The sequence below is a fragment of the Equus quagga genome, chromosome 10 (assembly GCF_021613505.1).
Source record: "Equus quagga isolate Etosha38 chromosome 10, UCLA_HA_Equagga_1.0, whole genome shotgun sequence".
NCBI lineage: Eukaryota > Metazoa > Chordata > Mammalia > Perissodactyla > Equidae > Equus > Equus quagga.
Window position 1 is genome coordinate 56,833,367 of NC_060276.1, and position 23,956 is coordinate 56,857,322.

Below are 23,956 nucleotides of genomic sequence, written 5' to 3' on the forward strand. Positions count from 1 at the left end.
CTCCAACTAATTCTAATTTGTAGACACAGTAGAAAATCATTACCTTGTATTTTTGCGTATTTCTCAATTAAGCTGTACTGTTGAATAGGTTAGAACCATGCTTCTCAAACTGTAGTGGTATTCTAGCACTTAGTTGGGTGGTGGTGGAATATGAAGCCAAAGGATAAACAGTGGAGCATCTGCTTGGTTTGTAAATTTTATAAACATTATAATGCATTAAATGCATTAAATTAAAACATTAAAATTTTTAGAACAGATTTTAGACTTATGATGAAGTTGCAAAATTAGTACAGAGAATTTCTGTGTATGCTTTATTCAGTTTCCCCTAATGCTATTATCTTATGTAGCCACAGTACAATGATCAAAACTCAGAAATTAATTGGTGGAATACTAACCACTAAACTACAGACTTAATTTGAACTTCACTAGTATTTTTAATAATTGTTTTTCTCTTCCAGGATCCCATTGCATTTAGTTGTTAATTGTCTCAAAGTATCTCCCCCAATGTGCATTGATGTTTGCCTAATTGTTATTTTCTATTTTCCTCTTCCCATCTTCATTTATTTGTTGTAATTCTTTTGTAAAGAGCTATCTCTTCTCCCCCACTTATTTATTCAATTATTTATATCTGTATGGGTTCATGGATATTTATTTTATTCTGTGGATTATAATCTAATACTACCATTGTTTATTTTATTGCTCAGATTGTTCCAGCTTTGGTCATCATGAGTTCCTTCCAGGCAGTTTCTATGTCTTTGTGAAATGTCCAGTCCTTATTTGAGCACTTCCTTCCTTTTTGACACTGCAAGATGCTCCAGGCTCATCTTGTGTTTTCACTGCTCTAGCCCTAGAATCAACCACTTATCCAGGAGCCCTCTCTCCACGTATTTGATAATAGTATTTAGAAACCAAGTTCTGAGTATTACGTGTGCTCATTCCTACTGGGGTGTTACTGCCTCTAGGTGCCCTCAGTGGACAGAGCTAGTTAGTATATTTATGTATATTAAGCCATTCATACATACACATCTATATTTCTGTACGTATCTAGCTGTATATGTATACCAAAAACCATGAATCTGTACTTATACCTCCAATTAAATTGAAAACATTTAAAAATATTGTTTAAAAATGGACATATAATAGACTAAGATGCAAAATTTACCAGATTTTTTAAAGATGATGCATAAATATTCAACAACATTTTGTGCTTATGTAGGACTACCCCCTGGCTTCCCCTAGTGTAAGCTTTCTCGTAAGCCATGAGAGCTGCTTTGAAGGAAATATCAACAAGTCTCATGTTAGTATATACATTATCTGCTCTGAGATGCTTGGTACATAGGTGCTCAGTAAACACTTTTTAGGTAAATGACTCAATACAAGAGTATGAATGTGAAGGGGCCAGGAACTTATATCATTCCATAATCATGGTCAGAATTTGTAACCTAGCCATCTTGCCAGATCTATATTATTGACTATGCGGGAGATTGAAGATAAATTAACTTGCAGTTCATTACCACAGCTGGAATGATAACAGTACATACCCTAGCCTCATCTTTGTCACCTGGCAGAGTATTATTGTCTGTCGGTAGACACTTCATAAATGCCATTTGGTGATAGTGTAGGATTCAAGAAAGCTTAATTTTCCTTTCTTGAGGGAATAGGATAAAGTTTCTGCAGAACATGTTTGGTTTGTTTTTCAGTTTTCAGATTTTCAATTTTGTTTTTAAAGATTTTTCCAGTCATGGAGAGTGAAAGCTACTCTCACTATTACTTTTCTTAATATTTCAAAACAATCTAAACTATATAATATGGTACAGTGAGGATTATACTCTAGACAAGCGGTTGGCAAACTATCATCCACAGGCTGGGAGGCTGTTTTTGTGAATAAAGCTGTATTGTAACACAGCCATGCCCATTCATTTATGTATGGTCTGTGTCTGCTTTTGTTATATAGTGGCAGAGTTGAACAGTTGTGACAGAGACTGTGTGGCCCACAAAACCTAAAATATGTACTGTCAGGCCTTTTACAGAAAATGTTTGCTGACCCCTGCTCTAGAGAGTATTTTTAGCCCATGTAAATAGATCCTTTTTTAACTGTTCTGTACAATAGCTGACTTTTGTATTGATTAAGGGAAGATAGCAAAGATAGGATCAGAGAGGAAATAATTTATATTTTAGAATTTATTAAAATCTTGCTTTTTAAGTTTTTATTACAAAAGTAATATATGTACATTATATCATGAAAAAATAAAAGAGCGTACTGTTGTCACTTATTTTATATATGCCACGAACGTGAGTTATGACATTTTTCTATGCCATGCTGCATTAGTTAGAATGAAAGAATAAAGTGCTATAATAAAGAGACCCAAAATACGGTGGCTTGAAGAACAGTTATTAGAAATAGTTTATAATTAAAATAAATGCGAAGTGTCCAGTGCTAATAGGGTGATGGCTCTGTTCCATAAGGACTCAGACTCCTCCTTTCTGGTTTCTGTACCCTCCCCTAAAGTATTCCTTGTTTGCATGGTCTAAACTGGGTCACAGATTTGCCCAGCTTCCATCTTCCAAGCAGACAGAGTGTGATAGACCCTTGTCCTTTTATGGCCTGGGCCTAGAGTGGCGTGTATCACTTCTGCTCCTATTTCCTGGACAAAACCTTAGTCACATATCCGCATACATTTGTATAGTTGTATAGTTCATGGAGGCGTGAAACCCGTTCCTAGCTCGATGGCCACATGTCTACTCCCAGCTGGGGGAGAAGGGGAGATTTTGGTGGACAGGTAGTAGTCACTGCTGTGGGTTCGTAAGGTTTCTTATAGAAGATATACTTTAAAAAAGAAAAAACATTTTGACGTGTCAAAAATATTGTTTTACAGTTAATTGTAATGGTCCGTATATTTTTTTCCAGCAAACACACTACAATTTAACCACTTCTGTACTGCAGTATTTTAAGTTATTTCTAATTTCTAAACAAAATGTGGTCATCCGTATGCATATGGATTTTTTTATAGATGTCTAATACTTTGGGGAAAAAGGTCCACAATTTTTACCATGTTTGTATATTTGTAAAATGATCATATGATCTTTTTCTCGAGTTTAAATTGTCACAAAGTCAGTTTGACCTTTTGAGTTTGTATAACTCCTGTGCCTCAATAACTAAATGTAATGGTGAAGAATTAGGTAAAATTCACTTTTTTTCCTAGAAGATTTATGTAGTTAGGCAGTAGAATAGTGACCTGAACTGATAATTTCCTCCTGACAAATTGACTGGTGTTATTTTTCTTATTTCAATGAAAGTCTTTTTTACATTAGAACATTAAATATTAAATAAGGCCAAAGCTATGAGAATAACAGCAGGCAAAAATGCACTTTGATTTTTTTTATGTGTATGTATTATATTTATGACTTTGTGAAGATGAACTTAGTACTTTACTTTTCTGCCACTATTTGCATTTATATACCATTTAAGTGGTGGACGTTGATGGCTCTGAAGTGGCCCATTATAAAATACTAAGTACAACCTTTGTTGACTTATAAATGCTATCCGAGCATCATCACTATTAACAGTAGCTAATCTTACTCAAAATAGTCACTTCATTGCTCTGTTGTCATAAATTTCTGTAGACAGATTTTAAACGAAAGTTAACTTCTGCCAAATTGTAATTAAAGGAGCTCTATTTTTGTGTGCCAGCTATCTGTCTCAATAAATGTAAAATCTGTGGTTCTTTTCAGAGAACCGCATTTACTGTAGATATTAATGAGCTGTTGACATGTGAAATTTTAAGAATAGATGTTGTGATTTAGAAAACCAATTTGCAATTCAAACTATAGAGATTGGCATTTACTTTAGACTTGAAGTTGCTAAAGGGAGGTGCAACAAGACCAAAAGTTTATACTGAACAGAATCTACTTTTACTGATATGTGTTTGTCTCCACAGCCTCGGTCAGTCTTTTCTGCTAATCATATATGCGATTGTTTGGTTTTATTTTGTCTCCTATCAGTCTTCACTGCTACAATTGCTTCAGACAGAGAGAAATAAACTAAATAAATTGAAAGTAATGATGTTACCTCACTGCCTTTATTTAAATTCATGTTTTCTTTTAAAAAGAGTATTCAATGTTTGAGGTCCTTGAATCGCATTATGTTACGTTTTTAGTGGATCTATGATATGGGCCCAAATGAATATCATAAATACAGCTGTTGATGTTTTACTCTTTTATGATAACCATGTTCTTATTCCTAGAAGTTGAAAACATAGCTATACTTTACTAATTTGACCAAAGAAGCATATTAATCTAAGTAGTATTATCTTGTAGGGTTAAGAACTGATGTCACTATATCACATGTCTATCAGTTTCTGGGCTAGATTTCTCTTTGGTCTGACAAATGAAATTTCTTTTCTACTTAGGAATTGTGATAAAGAGAAGTAAACAATTATTTTGTCTCTGGAGTTGTGTTTTATTCTCGTTTGTTTGTTTGAAAAGATCTTTTTCCCCTAATCATAAAAATATACATACGCTTGTCTTAAAAATTTATGCAATATAAGTCTATATATTACATGCACATATACATATATACGTGAAAAATATGCATGTCATTCCTCCCACATACTACTCTCAAGAGACCACTGTTAGTGTGGTTAATTCTATCTGGAAGACTTACAGATAGTTTCATGAGAGAAGAATGAGTGCTTAAGTGAAAGGATAAAATGAATAGATGAGGTGAAAATATGCTATAATAGTGTCTCATCATCACTTCTATGTATTTGCTCATTCTTTTCTCATTTAAGAATATTATTTAGTAATATTATGTTGTGGTACTAATAGTGAACAAACAATAAAAACTAATTTTTTTTGACAGATAAATAGTTGATCAAAACTAAATGAGATCATATAGGATTGTGTTAGGAATATTCACCCTGTTTCTTGAGAGTGGTAGAGCTATGGCTGACCATTTCAAAGCGTGCTTTCTGGGATCACTGTTTCTCTACCGTTGACTTGACGTTGTTTTGACATCCCCTTTTTCTCTTTGTAGTTGTTCATCACTATGTTTTGGCACCGAGGTGAGAGAGACAGAAGTTTGTTAAGAATGGTCACTTCTCGGGAGATATATACGTTAATTAGAAACCAGTTGTAAAACCAAATGAGATCATGGGCTTTGCTAGTCCCTGAGTATCGAGAGGTGAACAAAATAGACCATGACACCTGCCCTCATGATGACCTTGAACCCTAGTAGGGGGATATAGACATTAAACATGTTTAGGGGCCGGCCCGGTGGCGCAGCGGTTAATTGTGCACGTTCTGCTTCAGCGGCCCGGGGTTCGCTGGTTCGGATCCCAGGTGCAGACATGGCACCACTTGGCAACAGCCATACTGTGGTGGGCGTCCCACGTATAAAGTAGAGGAAGATGGGCACAGATGTTAGTTCAGGGCCAGTCTTCCTCAGCAAAAAGAGGAGGATTGGCAGCAGTTAGCTCTGGGCTAATCTTCCTCAAAACAAACAAACACCCAAAAATGTTTAAATTTTGTATTATACATTGTGCTTATGAAGGAAACAAGGGTAGTGCTATAAGAGAGTAATAGGGGCATTGTTTAGATTTGGTGGTGGGAGAGGGGCATGAATGGGAGTGGTAACAATAACCTCTTCTGGGCTTCTCACCATGAATGTGAAACTATGAAGATCTTTGAGAGCTAGCAGCATTTTCCTTTTATAGAAAGAGTTACTTGATTTCTTATTAGAGGCAAACTTTTTATGGCTTCATGTGTAACGCTCTACGTCATTGAGTCAGCTCAGAAACTGCATCTGCAGTTGTCTCCCAAATCGATTTGGTGATATTTTTCTGCTCTAGAAATTAACTCTACGTATGTGGAGATAAGTGAAAAATTTAGGTCTATGGCTTGCTTCTGTAATGAAAGGACAAAAATACTGTGTGTAGATGTTTAGTGGTTATTAGCTCCTAAAAAAAGAAACCAGTAGTGATTCAACAGCTTCTCTTACTGTGAAGTTTCTTTTTAGTGGCTTTTACTTCTTAGAAATTGAGGTGTGTTTATGTTTTCTTTAAGGAAAAAAGTAAAATAACATGTCTCTTTCTCTTATATTGGAATGCTCGCACATGTGTGAATAAGGTAGCTCAAAGATAAGTTTTTGAAAGGTTTTAGATTTAAGACTACCATAAATGGATAGGAAAATAAAAGAAAATGTAGCCTCACTTAGAAGAAAATTTTTATTTTTACCTTCTTAGATAAAAGAAAGAAAACAGTGCTCTCCTGTAAGGGTGAGAAAAATGTATATGAAATATCAAACAATCAAGGGTTATCCTAGTTTTCTCCTTTCTGTGTTCTCCCATGTTAAAAACAGATTTCATGATGTCTGTGGCACTCATTTATGAGTGAAAGTAATTTTCATTTGCTTAACCTAATCAAGTATTCAAGACATGCTGTATGCTATTAGAGACGATGTGATGTAATAATAATAGCTATCATTTACTGAATATTTGCTCAGTACTGTGTTAGGTACTTGACAAATATTAACTTATTTAATTCTTACTACATTTCTCTAAAAGAAGTATAATTTCCCTCCTTTAACAGATGAGGAAACAAACTCAGAGAATTGAAATAACTTGTCCAATGTCACATATCTATTAAGAGGAAGAACCAGGATTTAAACCCAGCTTCATTTGACTGCAAAGCCTGTGGTCTTTCACTAACATAAGTTGTAGGGTTGGGAAACAATTACTGGGCTTGATGGTCAAGAGTCATGATTGTCACTGATTACTTATGTCACTTATGTTGTTTTCCGGAACCATAAAATGGGTCTAGTGCACAACCTCCCTTGAAGAGTCACTGTGAGGGCCCAGTGGGATATATGTAAAAGGTTGAGTTGTGGCCAGGAAGGTCTGACAGTGAAAGGTACCAGGTTTACTAAAACAGACTTTTATTTTGGAATCATGAGGAATATGTTCAGCCTTTATTTTGAAGGGCAGTGCGGGAAAAAAATCCTTGGAAGCAATTCACGATTTTTTATGGTTTTGAAACAGAAATGTCATTTTATCTTTAGGTCACTGAAATCTGTGTGACAGGAGCTTCATTTGCAAATGACAGTTCTTGCATAAGGAGGATTTTTTCCCATAGAGCTCAAACAGAGGCTAGATTGATTGAGACAGCTCTTTTCAGAAATCATGGTGCATCAGCTTCTCTCTAGATATTACTAATTTTGACTTGTTTGATTCAGTGGGTTTGAATTAGGGTAGCTTTCACACACAAACTAGAAAACGACATGCAAAGGTCATTGAATGTACATATGCATTTTTCCACTATATCTCCCTCCCTCACCCTTCTCCCCTTGAGCAATTTCTTTACCATTCACCCTCTTTTGCAAAGAAAATAAAGAGAAATCTTTTATATTTTTCTTCCTCCTTGTTTTGTTTGTTTGCCTTTTGTTTTTACTTTGAAATGGCAAGTATTCCTATCAGCTCCTTGGGGGTTTGAAGAATATTAGTCACCTTCACAGCTGGAAGCAGAGTGATCTACAGCAATAAAGCTTAAAGCTTTTTCCTGTCACTCTAATTTCCATTTTTTCCCCCAATAATGAAAATGGCGTTTGATTTGCCTTTCCATGACAAAGAAAGTGTTGAATTTTAGGAGCCGTGACTGCTTTGAAGTAGAGGGTAGGAAAAAATGGGAGAGCGACTCAGCAGTCCTCAATCCTTTGATCCGTCAGTTGGGTCCTTTTCTTAGCAGTGTCTCCATTCCTGGCTCACTGTGTCTCTTCTTCCTTCTCTGGGTTTTCAGTGAACCTAGCTGTGGCTGGCTGGCACTGGACTCTGCTAGTTGCCAGTGAAAGGGCACTAGATACTCCTGTGGGCTTGTTCCCCTGTGTCCACAGTTTGGGAGGGGAGGAGGAGGTGGAGGAGGATGTAACCTACTATGTGCTAGGCTCTACTATGTGCAGAGCTATGGAAGCACAGAGATAAGCCTTTCTGGTTATACGTTGGAGAGCTGGAGGCTTCACAGAGAAGGTGATATTGGATTTGAGTAGTTCTCACTGGTCTCACTAGTTCCATCATTAGTTTTGTGAAGGAATAGCATTTGGGCATAGGGAATAGCAGTAATAAAAGCAAAAAGACATGCAGGCACTTGGTTCGCTAATGCTATGTTGAGTGTGTGGTTGTGGCTGATGCATTGGGTACACGGCTGAGAAGGGTGATGTCCACAGATAAGCCTGGAGAGTTAAGTTGGAACTAAGTTTTGAAGGATCTAGTAGTGATGCCAAGGATTTTGGACTCAATTCTCGAGGCATTAGTAAACCATTAAACATCTTTAAGCCAGGGAATGGTCTAATGTGGTCTGCTGAGACTTGATCACGATGGCAGTAATGTAGAGGCTGGGTTGAAAGGGAAAGAGACTAGAGACAGGGAAGCCTTTGAGGAGGCTAATGAATAAATGGGATAAGAGATAGGGCCTAAAGTAAGGCAGCAGTGGTAGGGATGGCAAGGATAGAAGAGGTTTGAGAAATTAACTACAATTGACACATGAGGAAGCCATGATGAGCAACTTCAAGATTTTATTTTTATTGAGCTAACATTGGTTTATAATATTATATAAGTTGCGTGGGTACGACATTGTAATTCGACTTCTGTATACACTACAGCATGCTCACCACCAAAATCTAGTTTCCATCCGTCACCTTACAATTGACCATCTTTACTCATTTCACCCTCCCCCAATTCCCCTTCCCCTCTGGTAACCAGGAATCTGTTCTCTTTATCTCTGTGTTTGTTTTTGTTTTGTTCTGGTTGGTTGGTTCTTTTGTTTTTTTATATTCCACATGTGAGTGAAATCATACAGTATTGAACTTTCTACATCTGACTTATTTCACTTATCCTAATACCCTCAAGGTCCATGCACGTTGTAGCAAATGGCAGGATTATATCTTTGTTTATGGCTGAGTAGTATTCCGTTGTGTGTGTGTGTGTACACATACGTATATATACACGTATATATATATACATATATACGTGTATATATACACACACAGTACATATATATATGTATACACGCCCCCCCCCCCCCATCTTCTTTATCCATTCATGGGCACTTAGATTGTTTCTAAGTCTTGGCTATTGTGCATAATGCTGCAATATGAACATAGCAGTGCACGTATCTTTTTGTGTGTGTATGTGAGGAGGATGGGCCCGGAGTTAACATCTGTTGCCAGTCTTCTTCTTTTTGCTTAGGAAGATTGTCGCTGAGCTATCGTCTGTGCCACTCTTCCTCTATTTTATGTGGGATGCCACCACAGTGTGGCTTGATGAGCGGTGCTAGGTCTGCGCCCCAGATTTGAACCTGCAAATCCTGGGCTGCCAAGGTGGAGTGCACAAACTTAACCACAACGCCGCCAGGCCAGCCCCCTGCATATGTCTTTGTAAATTAGTATTTTTATTTTCTTCAGATAAATACCCAGAAGTGGAAGAGCTGGAGCATATGGTAGTTCTGTTCTTAATTCTTTAGAGGAATCTCCATATTGTCTTTCATAGTGGCTTCACCAATTTCAGTTCCCACCAGAGTTGTATGAGGGTTCCCTTTGCTTCACATCGTCTCCAACACGTGTTATTTCTGGTCTCTTTGATAATAGCCATTCTAATGGGTGTGAGGTGGTATCTCATTGTGGTTTTGATTTGTATTTCCCTAATGATTAGTCATGTTGAACATCTTTTCACGTGCCTACTGGCCATCTGTACATATTCTTTGGAAAAATGTCTATTCAGAGCCTCTGTCCATTTTTTAATTAGGTTGTTTGTTTTTTTGTCATTGGGTTCTATGAGTTCTTTGTATATCTTGCATATTGACCCCTTATTGAATATATAATTTACGAATATCTTCTCTCAATTGGTATGTTCTCTTTTCATTTTGTTGATGATTTCCTTTGCTATGCAGAAGGTTTTTAGTTTAATGTATTTCCATTTGTTTGTTTTTGGTTTTGTTTCTCCTGCCTGAGGAGGCATAGCCAAAAAGATATCGCTAAGACCAATGTCAAGGAGCATACTGCCTGTGCTTTCTTCTAGGAGTTTGATGGTTTCAGGTCTTACATTCAAGCATTTAATCCATTTTGAGTTAATTTTTGCGTATGGTCTAAGATAATGGTCTAGTTTCTTTTGCATGTGGCTGTCCAGTTTTCTCAGCATGATTTATTGAAGAGACTTTCCTTTCTCCATTGTATGTTCTTGGCTCCTTTGTCATAAATAAGTTGTCCATATATGTGTGGGATTATTTCTGGGCTCTCAATTCTGTTCTGTTGATCTGTGTTTTCTGCCAATACCGTGCTATTTTGATTATTATGGCTTTTTTTTAAATTTGAAATCAGGGAGTGTGATACCTCCAGCTTTGTTCTTTTTCCTCGGGAGTGCTTTGGCTACTTGGGATCTTTTCTGATTCCATACAAATTTTAGGATTCTTTGTTCTGTTTCTGTGAAAGATGTCATTGGGATTTTAATAGGGATTGCATTGAATCTGTAGATTGCTTTAGGTAATATGGACATTTTAACGGTGTTAATTCTTCTAGTCCATGACCATGGAATATCTTTTTATTTCTTTGTGTCTCTTCAATTTCTTTCAACAATGTCTTACAGTTTTCAGTGTACAGGTCTTTCACAAACTCTTTGGTTAAATTTATTCCTAGGTATTCTATTCTTTTTGTTGTGATTATCAATGGGACTGTTTTCTTAATTTTTCTTTTGACTAGTTTGTTGTTAGTGTATAGAAACACAACAGATTTTTGTATATTGATATTGTGTCCTGCAACTGTACTGTATTTGCTTATTATTTCTAAAAGTTTTTCGGTGGATTCTTTAGGGTTTTCTATATATAAAATCATGTCATCCACAAATAGTGACAGTTATACTTCTTCCTTTCCACTTTGGATACCTTTTCTTTCTTTTTCTTGCCTCATTGGTCCAGCTAAGACTTTCAACACTATGTTGAATAAAAGTGGCAAGAATGAGCATCCTTCTCTTGTTCCTGATCTTAGAGGGATAGCTTTCAGTTTTTCACTGAGTATGATATTAGCCCATATATGGCCTTTATTACATTGTGGTATGTTCCTTCTATACCCATTTTATTGAGAGTTTTTTTCATAAATGGATGTTGAATTTTGTCAAATGCCTTTTCTGCTTCTCTTAAGATGATCATATGATTTTTATCTTTCATTTTGTTAATATGGTGTATCGTGTTGATTGATCATCAGATGTTCAACAATCCTTGCATTCCTGGAATAAATCCCACTTGATCATGGTGTATGATCCTTTTACTGTATTGTTGTAGTTGGTTTGCTGATATTTTGTTGAGGATTTTTGCATTTATATTCATGAGAGATAGTGGCCTATAATTTTTCGTGTCTGTGTTGCCCTTATTTGCTTTTAGTACCAGGGTTATACTGGCCTTGTAAAAGGAGTTAGGAAGCATTCCCTCCTCTTCAATTTTAGAAGAATTTGAGAAGGGTAGGTATTAAATCTTATTTGAATGTTTCGTAGCATTTACCAGTGAAACCATCTGGTCCTGGAGTTTTGTTTTTTACGAGGTTTTTGATTACTCTTTCAATCTCCTTACTAGTGATTAGTCTTCAGACTTTTTGTTTCTTCATGATTCAGTCTTGGAAGGTTGTATTATTCTAAGAATTTATCCATTTCTTCTAGGTTGTCCAATTTGTTAGTGTATAGCTGTTCATAGTAGGCTATTATAATCCTTTGTGTTTCTGTGGTATCTGTTGTAACTTCTCTTTCATTTCTGATTTTTTTTATTTGAGCCTTCTCTCTTTTTCTTCTTAAAGAGTCCAGCTAAAGGTTTTTCAATTTTTATCTTTTCAAAGAACCAGTTCTTAGTTTCATTGTTCTTTTTTCTATTGTCTTTTTAATCTCTATTTCGTTTATTTCTGCTCTGATTTTTATATTTCCTTCCTTCTACTGACTTTGGACTTTGTTCTTTTTCTGGTTTATTTAGATAAGGTTAGACTGTTCATTTGAGGTTTTTCTTGTTTTTGAGGTAGGCCTGTATTACTATAAACTTCCCTCATAGTACTACTATTGTTGCATTTCATAGGTTTTGGTATGTCCTGTTTTCATTTGTCTCCAGATATTTTTTGATTTCTCCTTTGATTTATTCGTTGACCCAGTAGTTCTTCAGTAGCATGTTGTTTAGTCTCCACATATTTGTGTTTTTTCCAGCTTTCTTCTTGTAGTTGATTTTTGGTTTCATGCTGTTGTCATTGGAAAAGATGCTTGATATAATTTCAGTCTTCTTAAATTAAGTGAGACTTGTTTTGTGTCCCAACATATGGTCTATCCTGGAGTATGTTCCATGTGCACTTGAGAAGAATGTGCATTCTGCTGCTTTTGGATGAAATGTTCTGTATATGTCTATTAAGTCCATTTGATCTAATGTTTCATTTAAGGCCAGTGTTTCCTTGTTGACTTTCTGTCTGGATGATCTAGCCATTGAAGTAAGTGAGGTGTTAAAGTATTCTATTATTAATGTGTTACTATCAGTTTCTCCCTTTAGTTCTGCTAATAATTGCTTTATGTATTTTGGTGATCCTATGTTTGGAGCATATATATTAATGTTATATCTTCTTGATGGATTGTCCACTTTATTATTATATAATGTCCATCTTTGTCTCTTGTTACCTTTTTTGGCTTGAAGTCTATTTTGTCTGATATGATTATGGGTACATTCACCTTCTTTTGACTGCCTTGATTGGAATATCCCCTTTCGTCCCTTCACTTTGAGCCTCTGTTTGTCTTTGGAGCTGAAATGGGTCTCCTAGAGGCAGCATATTGTTGGGTCTTGTTTCTTACTCCATCCAGCAGTCTCTGTCTTTTGATTGGTGAATTTAATCTATTTACATTTAAGGTGATTATTGATACATGAGGACTTTGTTCTGCCATTTTGTTTTTTGTTTTCTGGTTGCTCTATATTTCCATTGTTTCTTTTGTGTTGTGTTTCTGCTATTTTAGTTTGGTGGTTTACTATGATGTTTTTCTCAGTTTTCTTTTTTTTATGTTTTATGTCTCTGCTTTAGGCTTTTGTGGTTGCCATTAGGTTTGTCTAAAATGCCGTATAGATAAAAATAGGCCTTTTTCTGCTCATAGCATCTTATTTTCATTTGCCTGTTGAATTCTGTCCTTTTCCTCTTCCTCTTGTGTGTTTTTGTTATCACAAATTATCCCTTTTTATGTTGTGCATTTGTTACCAAATAGAAGTATCTGTAGTTATTTTTAACTAACTTTATGCTGTAATTAAGTGCTTAACCATCTATTCTGATATAGAGTTGCAGTTTTCTGATTCTGTCTGTCTATCACCTTACTCAAAGTTTTGTGTACTTTCTGCCTTTTTGTTTCATGTGGGAGAGCTCCTTTCAACATTTCTCATAAGGCAGGTCTAGTGATGATGACCTTCCTCAGCTTTTGTTTGTCTGGGAAAGCCTTTATTTCTCCTTCATATCTGAAGGATAACTTTGCTGGATAGAGTACTCTTGGCTGACAGTTTTTATCTTTCAATATTTTGAGTTATGTCATTTCACTCTCTCCTAGCAAGTAGAGTTTCTGATGAGAAATATACAGATAGCCTACTGGGGTTCCTTATAAGTTACGTCTTTTTTTCCCTGCCTGCCTTTAAAATTCTTTTTTTTTTTTTTAAAGATTGGCACCTGAGCTAACATCTGTTGCCAATCTTCTCACTCTTTTTTTTTTTCTTCTTCTTCTTCTCCCAAATCCCCCCAGTACATAGTTGTATATTCTAGTTGTAGATCCTTCTGGTTGTGCTTTGTGGGACGCCACCTCAGCATAGCCTGATGAGCATTGCTGGGTCTGTACCCAGGATCTGAACTGGCAAAACCCTGGGCCACTGAATTGGTGCACACAAATTTAACCACTCAGCCATGGGGCTGGCCCCAGAATTGTTTCTTTGTCATTGACTTTTGACAGTTTTAATATAATGTGTCTTGGAGGTCTTTGTGTTGAGATAATTAGGTGTTCTATTAGCTTTATGTATTTGTATATCCAGTTCCTTCCCCATGTTTGGGAAGTTCTCCACTGTTATTTCTTTAAATAAGCTCTCTGCTCTGCTCTCCATCTCTTCTCCTTCTGAGATATCCATTACTGTTATGTTGTCTTTTCTAATGGAGTCAGATAATTCTCATAGAATTTCTACAATTTTTTTAATGTCCTAGTTCTCTCTCCTCTTCTACATGTATTATATCTATATATAGGTTTCTATCTTTGAGTTTGCTAATTCTCTCTTCCACAGGCTCTTCTTTATTTCTAGTGCTTTCCAATGCATTCTTCATCTCATTTACTGAGTTCTTCAGCTCCCATATTTCTGTTTGGCTTGCTTTTAGAGTTTCAATCTCTTTGGTAAAAAGTGTTCCTTCTGTTTGTTAATTTTATTCCTGAATTAATTGAACTGCCTTTCTGAATTTTCTTGGTACTCATTGAATTTCTTCATGATAGCTATTTTGAATTCTCTACCAGGTCACAATCTTTTGTGACTTTAAGTTCAGTTTCTGGAGAATTGTCATTTTCTTTTTGTGATACTGCGTTACTGTGGTTTTTCATGGTGCGTGCTGAGTTGTTCCTCTGCTAGTGAATTTTCAGTAATGACACCTTTCTTATTTAGGTAAAGCTTTGTTTACTTTGATTGTAACAATTCAACAGGTTGGTAATTAGAAGCCTTTCTTTTGTTTTTCAATAGGTGGCGCTATAGCATAAGTTTTTGTTTTTCCTTATGTGAGCTGCCTCTGGCTATATTTGAGAATTGGCACTTTCCACCCTCTACCATCTCTGTAAGAGGTGTTGCCAGTGCCCTCCACGTCACTGCTGGTGCTCTTTTCCCTGCAGTTGCTGATGTTGCCACTGGGGGCACTGGGATGGCAGGTGCCTCCATTACATCCAGGGTCACCTGGGTCTTGGAGACAACCACTGTGATTGAGGGAGGGGAGATGAGGTTGCAGGAGCCTCTCTCATGTCTGGGGTTTTTGGTTTGTGAGCAAGGGGGCGAGAGTTGTAGGTCCCACTGTGGCTGGAAGGACCAGGGTTGTGGGCCTCACTGCCACTGCTGCCTGGTTCCCTGGGGCTACGGGTGCTGCTGCTGCTGGAGGCCAGTGTCCTGGGTGCCGCCCCTGCTGCTGCTACAAGGTTCCCTGGGTCTGCAGGCTCAGCTGCCATGGGTCCAGGGTTGCAGGCACCACCTCCACTGTTCCCATGTTTTCCCCAATTCTGTATATTCCAATCCACCCATCTTCAAATGTACAGATGTGTGGATCTCTCCAGTGTCCTGGTGTGTAAGGCAGAGGAACCTTTATAGAGTTATGGAGTTGTAAATTGAAGGGGATAGAGATGCAGCCATGATGGCATCACTGCCATGATGCTGACATCACTCCTGGAATTCAAGATTTTTTAGCACAAGCAGCTGTAATAATGATGTTTGTATATGTTGAAATGGGGAAACCAAGAGGAAAACCAAGTTGGAAGTGGGGGATTGATAATAAATTTATCTCTTGGACATGTACAGATTAAAGTTAATCTGGGATATTTGGTGAAGGGAGATGTTCAGTAAGCTGATGACTCATGATCTGTACTTTTAGCCCAGAAATAGCTGAGTCTAGAGCTCACTAGTGGGGCCCGGATTGGAGATACCAATTTGTGAGTCATCAAGGGAGAAGTGAAAATTGGATCAGTAGGAATAGATGAGATCAAAGAGGGAAAGAGAACTGAGGGCAACCTTCGTATATTACCTACTCATCTACCTGGTTTGGTGTCTAAAAATGAATTTGAATGGATGGACTAGTGTGGAATGACTAATAACTCTAAACATGGAATGGTATCTTTCCAGTCCTAATGACTGGGAATACAGCCTGGTATTTCATTCTGACAGACTGGTCTGATTGCCAGAGCAACTTCCTGTAGCCTCATGGGACTTTTTAAAAACCAAGTAAGGGCTTGGTCTCCTCTCTAAAATTAGAATTGCATCTGCATATTCTACCAACGAGGCTCATCTTCCTTATTGTTGAAATGAGGGGATAGTGAAAGGAGCTTGGGTTTCTTGTGTATCAGGTACGTGGTGCTTTTAGTAAATGAGAGTTTGCATAGGGCTTAAGTTTCCTAGCCTGTTCTGTTATTTGTCAACCAGGAAGATAGAAACGTGTCATGATTCCTTGTAGTACTCCAACCAAATTTAAATGGAAAAGAGCCTCTTTTACTGTGTGTAGTGTATTGTACTCAATAATAGCTGGCAAATTGATACTAGTAGACATTCCTACCCCTATCATGTATAGAAAGAGACTTGTGCAAATTAAATATGAAATATGCAATAAAATTGGTTGTATTTTAGGTCCTAGAAATGAATTGTTCCTCCAGCTCTGGCATTAGAATCAACGTAGTCATGAAGTTATTATCCCATTTTCATTATCTGGATGAATTGGAGAAGCAAAATGAAAATTAGGCTTCATTCCACCTAATGTCTGTAAACAGATCCCATTGCCTTATAGTAAGTCAAATTCCAGGATATGTATTATATGCTTATGTTTATAATTTTGAATGTTTCAATCTTGTATGTCATAGGAAACAGTGGCATGAGGGAACTTTCTAGACCGATGGCGATGTTCTTTATCTTGATAAAGTTCTTAGTTATACAAGTGTATGCATTTACTAAAACATTAAATGGTACACTTAAGATCTGTGCGTTTCACTGTATGTAATTTTATCTCAGAAAGAAGAACCATAAATAAATACTGAACTCTAGTTAATGATATGCATGCTGAAGTGTTCCAGACTGAAGGTACTGGATGTGTACAACTAACTATGAAATGCATAAAACAATAAGATGGAATGATGGATGGATAAAAGAATGACTACATGGGTAGTTGTGTAATAAAACAAATACAGTAAAAATGTTCATGTTAGAATCTAGGTAGTGGATACATAAGTGTTCACGGTACAATTTTTTCACCTTTTCTGTATGTGTGAAAATTATAATAAAATGTTAGAAAAACAGAAGTAATATAACATGAGTTTTCAAACACTGACCATGATGTGCCAGTTTCCAAGGTATTTGCCTCTATTATCAAAAGCTAGAAAAACTCTAAGAAGAGCCATCTTGCCATTTCTTTCCATTATTAGATGACCTGAGGTCAGTTCATGGTCAAAATCTATTTTTCTCCCCTATACGTGGTCATATGGTTTTTGACAGAGCTAATTGGTTCTAGTATTTTTCCATGCAGCTCCCATTTTCAACTTTTCCTGTTGATGTGCTCTTAACATCAGCATCTGGTGATCTCATCCAATTATGTATGTAAAAGGTGAAACATGGTTTTCATTACTGTGGTCTTTCTGACTAAAAAGGGTAACATAATTATTAATAAACTCACTATGAAACCAGCACAGGTTTTGACTAAATTCGTTTTGGTATTTGTATGGTTCTAAATATGGTTTATAATATCCTTTAAAGAGAAAGCCAAGAACTTTAGGTATCAAAATCAATATGACAAAAAGAAAAAAAAATCATTGTAACATTCTAATATGCTCTCTAGAACAGTATTGCAATAGAAATTGTAAAAACTAAAGCTCACAAAATATTTTCTTAAATTTTATCTTTAAAGATACAGCTTCAGAACTCTCACATTCATATGCAATTTGCAAAATACTATTTCCACTGTCTTTAAAACTGTTTCTGTGGGGAATGACAAGGCTAGATTACTGGTTTTATTTTTAAAACCGTATAGATACAATTTGTTTTAAGGACAAAGTGAGAACTTCCTGACTGAAGAAAAAAGGGAAATGAAATGTTTTCTGCCAATTTTGTGCCACCACTGCCTTTGTACATCAAGGAAAAAGTAGTTTATTATGAAGGATGATGTTTATCTCTATTGCCAGAACACTATTTTATATGATGAAAAAGACTACCTTAAAACTAGAGTCTCTTTGTGGAACTAGAAAATGAGTAATCACAATATTTAAACAGCAAACACAAAACTAATGTCTCAAGCCCTCTAAAGCTTCACACTGGGAAAGTGACCTAAAATTTTCAGCTAAAATAGTAAAAAGCACAAATTGATGTTTTTATTTTCAAAGATAGAAATGCCCAATAATCACAATACTGAGGTATAGCTCTCCATTGTGTGAAATGTTGACCTTAATACTGTAGAAAGCCTGGTTTTAATCTTTCTAAAGTTTCACAAAGCTTACTCAGAGTACCACCTAAGTTTTTCCAGACACTGAAAGAAAATATGTTACACAACTGTCTCCATTAACATCAATGAATAAAACAACAGAAAAATATGGTATTAAACCAGTAACAAGAGATTTCTCATCCTTTACACCGTATTTAATGTTAAAGCAACATCACTTTGTGTAATGTCTACTAACAGAAAAGAAATACATTACAGGTGGACATAAAGAAAATTGAATTGTATGAGTAGGCTGAGCATTAAACCTATTAATTAGAGCCTATTAATTAAATCCCACAATGTTCTTTTCCATTGTGCACCCTAATTACATTTCAGTATTGAATATTCAGCAACAGCCACAGCTACATGATGCTAAACTACATCCTGTATTGGGAAATGGCTTTTGTAAGCAAGTAAAACAACATTGACAAAAGAACGGGCTACTGACATTCAGGCCCATTCATTTGGGAACTGTTTAATTATTAAGGAACCCAGGAGTTGAAAATGTTTTCAAGCAGGTCACCCCTGGGGTCCAAGCTTGCTCAATGGGAAAGGGAGGCAGCATAGCTCAACCTCTGGACCTCCTACTCTATGTTCACTGCTCCCACAATTCCGTTCCCTAGCAGAGTAGTAATACCACCTTCGACTGACAGCATTCTTAATTTTCCAAATTGTTTTCACAACTATTTTCTCATGGATTCTTCCGGCAGTCCTCTGAGGCAGGTAGGGTGTTATTTTACAGGTGAGGACAGTGAGACCTGTCTCTGTAAAGTCACTAGTTCAGGGCGACACAGCTACAGTTGGCAGAACTGCAATTGAAACTCGTTTCTCCTGAACTGGAAGCTTTTCCATTGCAACATAAACAATCTCCAACTTCTAAGCTGGCTAGCATCATTTCATCCACAGGGTATGATCATAGGAGTTGGGGTTCAAAGAAGCCAAACACTTAGATGTCAAATAGCACCTGGCCCTGATTACTAAGTTCACCTTTTCCAAAATGTATCCCATCAATGACATGGGCTGTTATTAAGTGTTCCAAGAAAAAAAAGGTACAATGACAAAATAAGTTTGGAAAATGCTAGGTTTAAAAAGTTAACCACCCCCAAAAAATGGTTTGTTTACGGCAGAGCTTCTCAACACCGTCAAACATATCAATGTCTGTTCTTTCCAAGAGGGAACACTGATGAGCATTTTATTTTGAAAAAGCATTTGAAGGGATTAGGCTTCAACAGAACATATTTTGAGAAATTCTGGCTTAATTCATGTTAAGGGGAAGAAAAAAAACAGCATACTATATATGTTGAGCTTATCATTTTCCATTCACTATCTCACTTAATCTTCACAAGAATCCTGAGAGATTGGTGCTATAATTATTGCCATTTTAAAATGAGAAAAAGCAGAAAAAGCCCAAATGTGACATTGAGTATCTTGTCTAACTCACTCAGCGGGGAAATAGCAAAACTCGGATTTAAGCCCAGAGCATATCAGACCCCAAAGCCTATGCTCTTTCCACCATATAACATTGTTTGGTATGATATACAAGATTGAAATGTTTAAAGTTATAAACATAACCATATAATACGTATCCTGGAATCTGACTTACTATAAGTAAAGGCAATGGGATCTGTTTACAATCATTAGATGGAATGAAGTCTAATTTTTGTTTTGCTTCTCCATTTCATCTAGATATGAAAATTGGATAGTAACTTCATGACTACGTTGACTCTAATGCCAGAGCTGGAGGAGCTATTCATTTCTGATGAATAATAGTTCACTCAGTTATCAATAGAAATATTGTTCTTGTTAGACTTATCACAAAAGCCGTGATGTGAATAACTGTGTCTCAGGATCTGCTTTTATATTTTGCGCTGAAGGTGAAGAATAGCACAGGGCCTTTCACTAGATCTAGAGTAGCCAATTATGTATGTGTGTATGTGTGTATATGTGTGTGTGTGTATACACACACACACACATATACACACATATTTTTTTCTTGGTGTAGGAGATAGGTTTGGTGGTTGTGGTGGTAGTGAATATTGAACTGCTTTTAGAAAACTTAGCAGTTTTTCCAGTAGCTTTCTTTGAGATCTACCAAGATTTTCTTTCCAGCCATTTCTGTTCACCCAGGAGTCAGATTTGTTCATGTTACCTGCTCAGTCCTCATATCAAGCTATTCACAATCACATGCTCACTGGCATTTGATCAGTGGAAAAAGCTCTAGGGAGGCAAAAGTGATTTTTTAACTCCTTATACAGTGAAAAGTTACATTTGGGATCTGAGAGGTCCACTTCTATTTTGTCAGCATACCATTTCCTCTAATCTCAACATCCCAATTATGTGTGCTTTTGAACTCTGAGGCAGCAGTATTGAAAATGAAATGAGTTGAAGAGTCAAGGGTGGTTTGTTCAGGAAGATTGGTGACTTGATTTTTATACCCTTTTCTTTACCCTTATTTTTTATTGTTACAGAAGAAGCTACTATGGAGGAAACTGGGCCAGTTTTAGCTTTTCAGGACTGTTGTCCTGGCTAAAGGAATACCAGGTAAAGTTCTTATCTCATTTTTTTAATCTACTAGATTGTATTTTGTGCCACATAATAACCCTGCATTGAAGAAAACGCTCAGCTTCATCTGTAATATAGGATTGATACCTCATTTTTATTTACCTACTTAACAAAAATAATGCAGTCACCTTTTCAGCTAATATTTTTCCATTGCCTTCTTTATATAGGTGTTACTTTTTAAATGTAAATAGATATGTTGGCTGAAGAGTAAACCATATATACTTGATACCATTTCCTAGTTATTCTCTGTGCCCAAATATAAGGCAAGATTTTTTCCCAAAAATAGACTTTCAGAAAAAATATTTCAGTCCTTATAAAGTCTCACATATTACTAGTTGCTATTTCAGTTAGTATATTTTGAAAAAAAAAACTATTTGGGGAAGATACATTAATTTGAAATGATCTCAGTCATTGGTAGTTTTGCATATTTATAGAAATCATCTGACAGAATCACTAAAAACAAAAAGCAAGGAAAGAAATTTAATATAAATTTATTAAGTTTTTTCCTAAGGGTAGGATCTCACTACTACAACTGTTGGATATCATTGTAAAGAAGTTTTTTAGAGCTCATTTACAGCATAGTAATATGGGGAGTTGGTAATGTCATGGAGTTTACCAATTTTTATGAGACGGATTAAAAAAACTGACCTACTTTTCCGTAAATAGTACATGTGGCTTGAAGTGAAATTCCTACTGAGAACATCATACATGAAATCAGAAACTACTGTATCTCAAAAGAGTTTAGACAGTTGGGAAAGGAGGATGATATACTCTAGAAAATTGTATTCAGTTAGCTAAGACTTACTAAGCACTTACCATGTGCCAAGCACCACACCAAGCGTTGTAGTTGTCCTGATTGATTTAATGGTGCACATGACTCAAAAAGTGCCTCTAGTGATGACAAAGACAGTGACATTGAAGATGCAGTTTGAATAATAGCATTACATGAAGTGAGAGTGTGGAGAAACAAGCAATATTTGTAAAGTAGCATTTTATATAATAATTCAAGCTATGTATAAATAAAGTAAATGTCGTAAGTAGACTTTTAACTGTTTTATCTATATGCCTTAAATACTCATGTATTTATGTTGATCAGAAACCCTTTTTTGAACCTTATCCTTGGGAAGTATGTATGAGGGTCACCTTATATTGAAGCATAGTTAGTACATCCCTGAGAAAATTTAGTCCAGATTCTCAGAACAACAGCAAAAATGCTCTAGTTGTCTGAATGGGAAACTTTTGGTGAGTGAAAGGATTTTTAAAAAATAAATTTTGGTAATGGGTTAGATTTATTAAAATAAAAATATTTTTGTAGGTATTTCTTTCATTTTAATGCTTCTTTTACTCTAATGTCTCGACTCTGTCACCATATCTTCTTCCACTTCACTCTCCATTCCTGATCCACAGTTCTTTTTTCAGGCTGGTAACCGTATCTATACATTCAAAGTTCCTGTACTTTACCTCCTCTTCTACTTGTGTTGGGATGTTTCATACTATCTAATGATTACACTGATAATAAGAGCTATCTGCCACTACTTTTCTTCAACTTAAAATGTTAAATTCAGGAGAACAAAGTCTTTTAAAAATAATTATTGAGTCTGGCCCCATGGCTGGATGCTTAAAGTTCCACATGCTCTGCTTTGGTGGCCCAGGTTCATGGGTTTGGATCCCAGGCACAGACCTACTCCACTCACCAGCCATGTTGTGGAGGCATCCCGTGTACAAAATAGAGGAAGATTGGCACAGCTGTTAGCTCAGGGTGGATCTTCCTCAGCAAAATCAAATAAAAGATTACTGCCTTACTTTATGAAATCTGTACGTTTAGAAATTTTCTGACGTGAATTGACTTAAAAGAAATGATCTCATAGTTATATTTCACTACTAGTTCTTTGAGTATATCGCATACATTTAAAAAATTTTTTCTTTGAGAGATGTGTGTGAAGTAGATTAAAATTTGAAACAGATTAAAGATAGATCCTTGATATTTGGAAAAGGTATATCTTGACATCTTCAAAAATCCACTGTATTCAAATATTGCTATGTCGTGAAAATTTTCTCCATAAAATGTAATTATGAATTATTGAAAAGTTGAAAGGATTGCTTTCAACCCTTAGCAAGAGTTTACATATTTTATTATATATTCTTGTTTTTATTGTCTTTCTGAATATAAAATATTCAGGGGTCGATTATTATAAAGTCTTTAGTTATATTGGGCTGAGTACTTTTCAAAAATACTTTTACATGTAATCAAAATTTGACATGGCTAGTGACAAACCTTCAAAGATCTGAAAGCAAGTAAGAATGAAGTAATTTTGAGCCTGCTGTTTTGATAACAAAATGTAGAAACTTTATTAATAAATAATATGTACACAGCCACGCTTGATTCTCAGCAGATGGAGGGTTAGTTGTCCTAGTTCTTAAGCAAGTCAAAGCAGCCTTGTCCAAATGACTGCATCACATTGTCGCATATCCTGATAGAAATCTGTAAACCAGAGCTAGCTTTTGATAGGATAGATTTTTGTACACTGTTTCCTTCTCCTTCCTTTCAAGTTGGCACTCTGCTGGAGTTGCTTTAGTGACTCTGAAGTGATACCCTTCTTTCAGTTTGGATGGGATGAAAGGGAAAGTGTGAATTTAGAAAGGCATAAATTTTCTCAGAAAAGTAGAGGTCCAGATTGCTCAATTTAATTAAAATTTCTCATCTGTATTTTGTTTAGGAAAACAGTGACATTGTGAATGAAAGCCCAGCATGGCAAGAGCAGATCCTTGAAAATGAAGAAGCCATTGCTCTTAGCAGGAAGGACAAAACCATTCAACATGTGGAAGTATTTGCTATGCCAGGTATGACAAGTATTTAGTTAGAATAAACTAAGTTAATGACTTCTTATCCACACATCTGCAGAAGACGCCAACAGGAAGGATTTGTATGGCATTGGCTGCTACAAGTCTAATTGATACGCTGGTTTGCCTTTTTTAAAATGTAACTTTCAGTTTTCTCTGTTTAGGTAATAATAGTAACAATTTCTTATGTTAATGACTTACAATTTACCAAGCTCTTTTAAATACATTATCTTATTTGATCCTTACGACAATCCTATGTTAGGATAGCGCAGATAGTATTAGTTGCATTTTTTTTTTTAACAGAATCCTCAGTGGAGCTCAAAGAGATTAATTTGCTGA

The 23,956-nt window shown here is 36.1% G+C and overlaps 1 protein-coding gene across 1 annotated transcript in view; it reads left to right on the forward strand.

Moving 5' to 3' along the window:
- The window catches only part of CHM (CHM Rab escort protein), a 162,420-nt gene that overhangs the window by 30,927 nt on the left and 107,537 nt on the right, over positions 1 to 23,956 (forward strand). Inside the window, 3 exon segments of the mRNA XM_046673579.1 lie at positions 20,683 to 20,755; positions 23,494 to 23,602; positions 23,605 to 23,617. Of these exon segments, the coding sequence (XP_046529535.1) occupies positions 20,683 to 20,755; positions 23,494 to 23,602; positions 23,605 to 23,617 (195 nt within the window).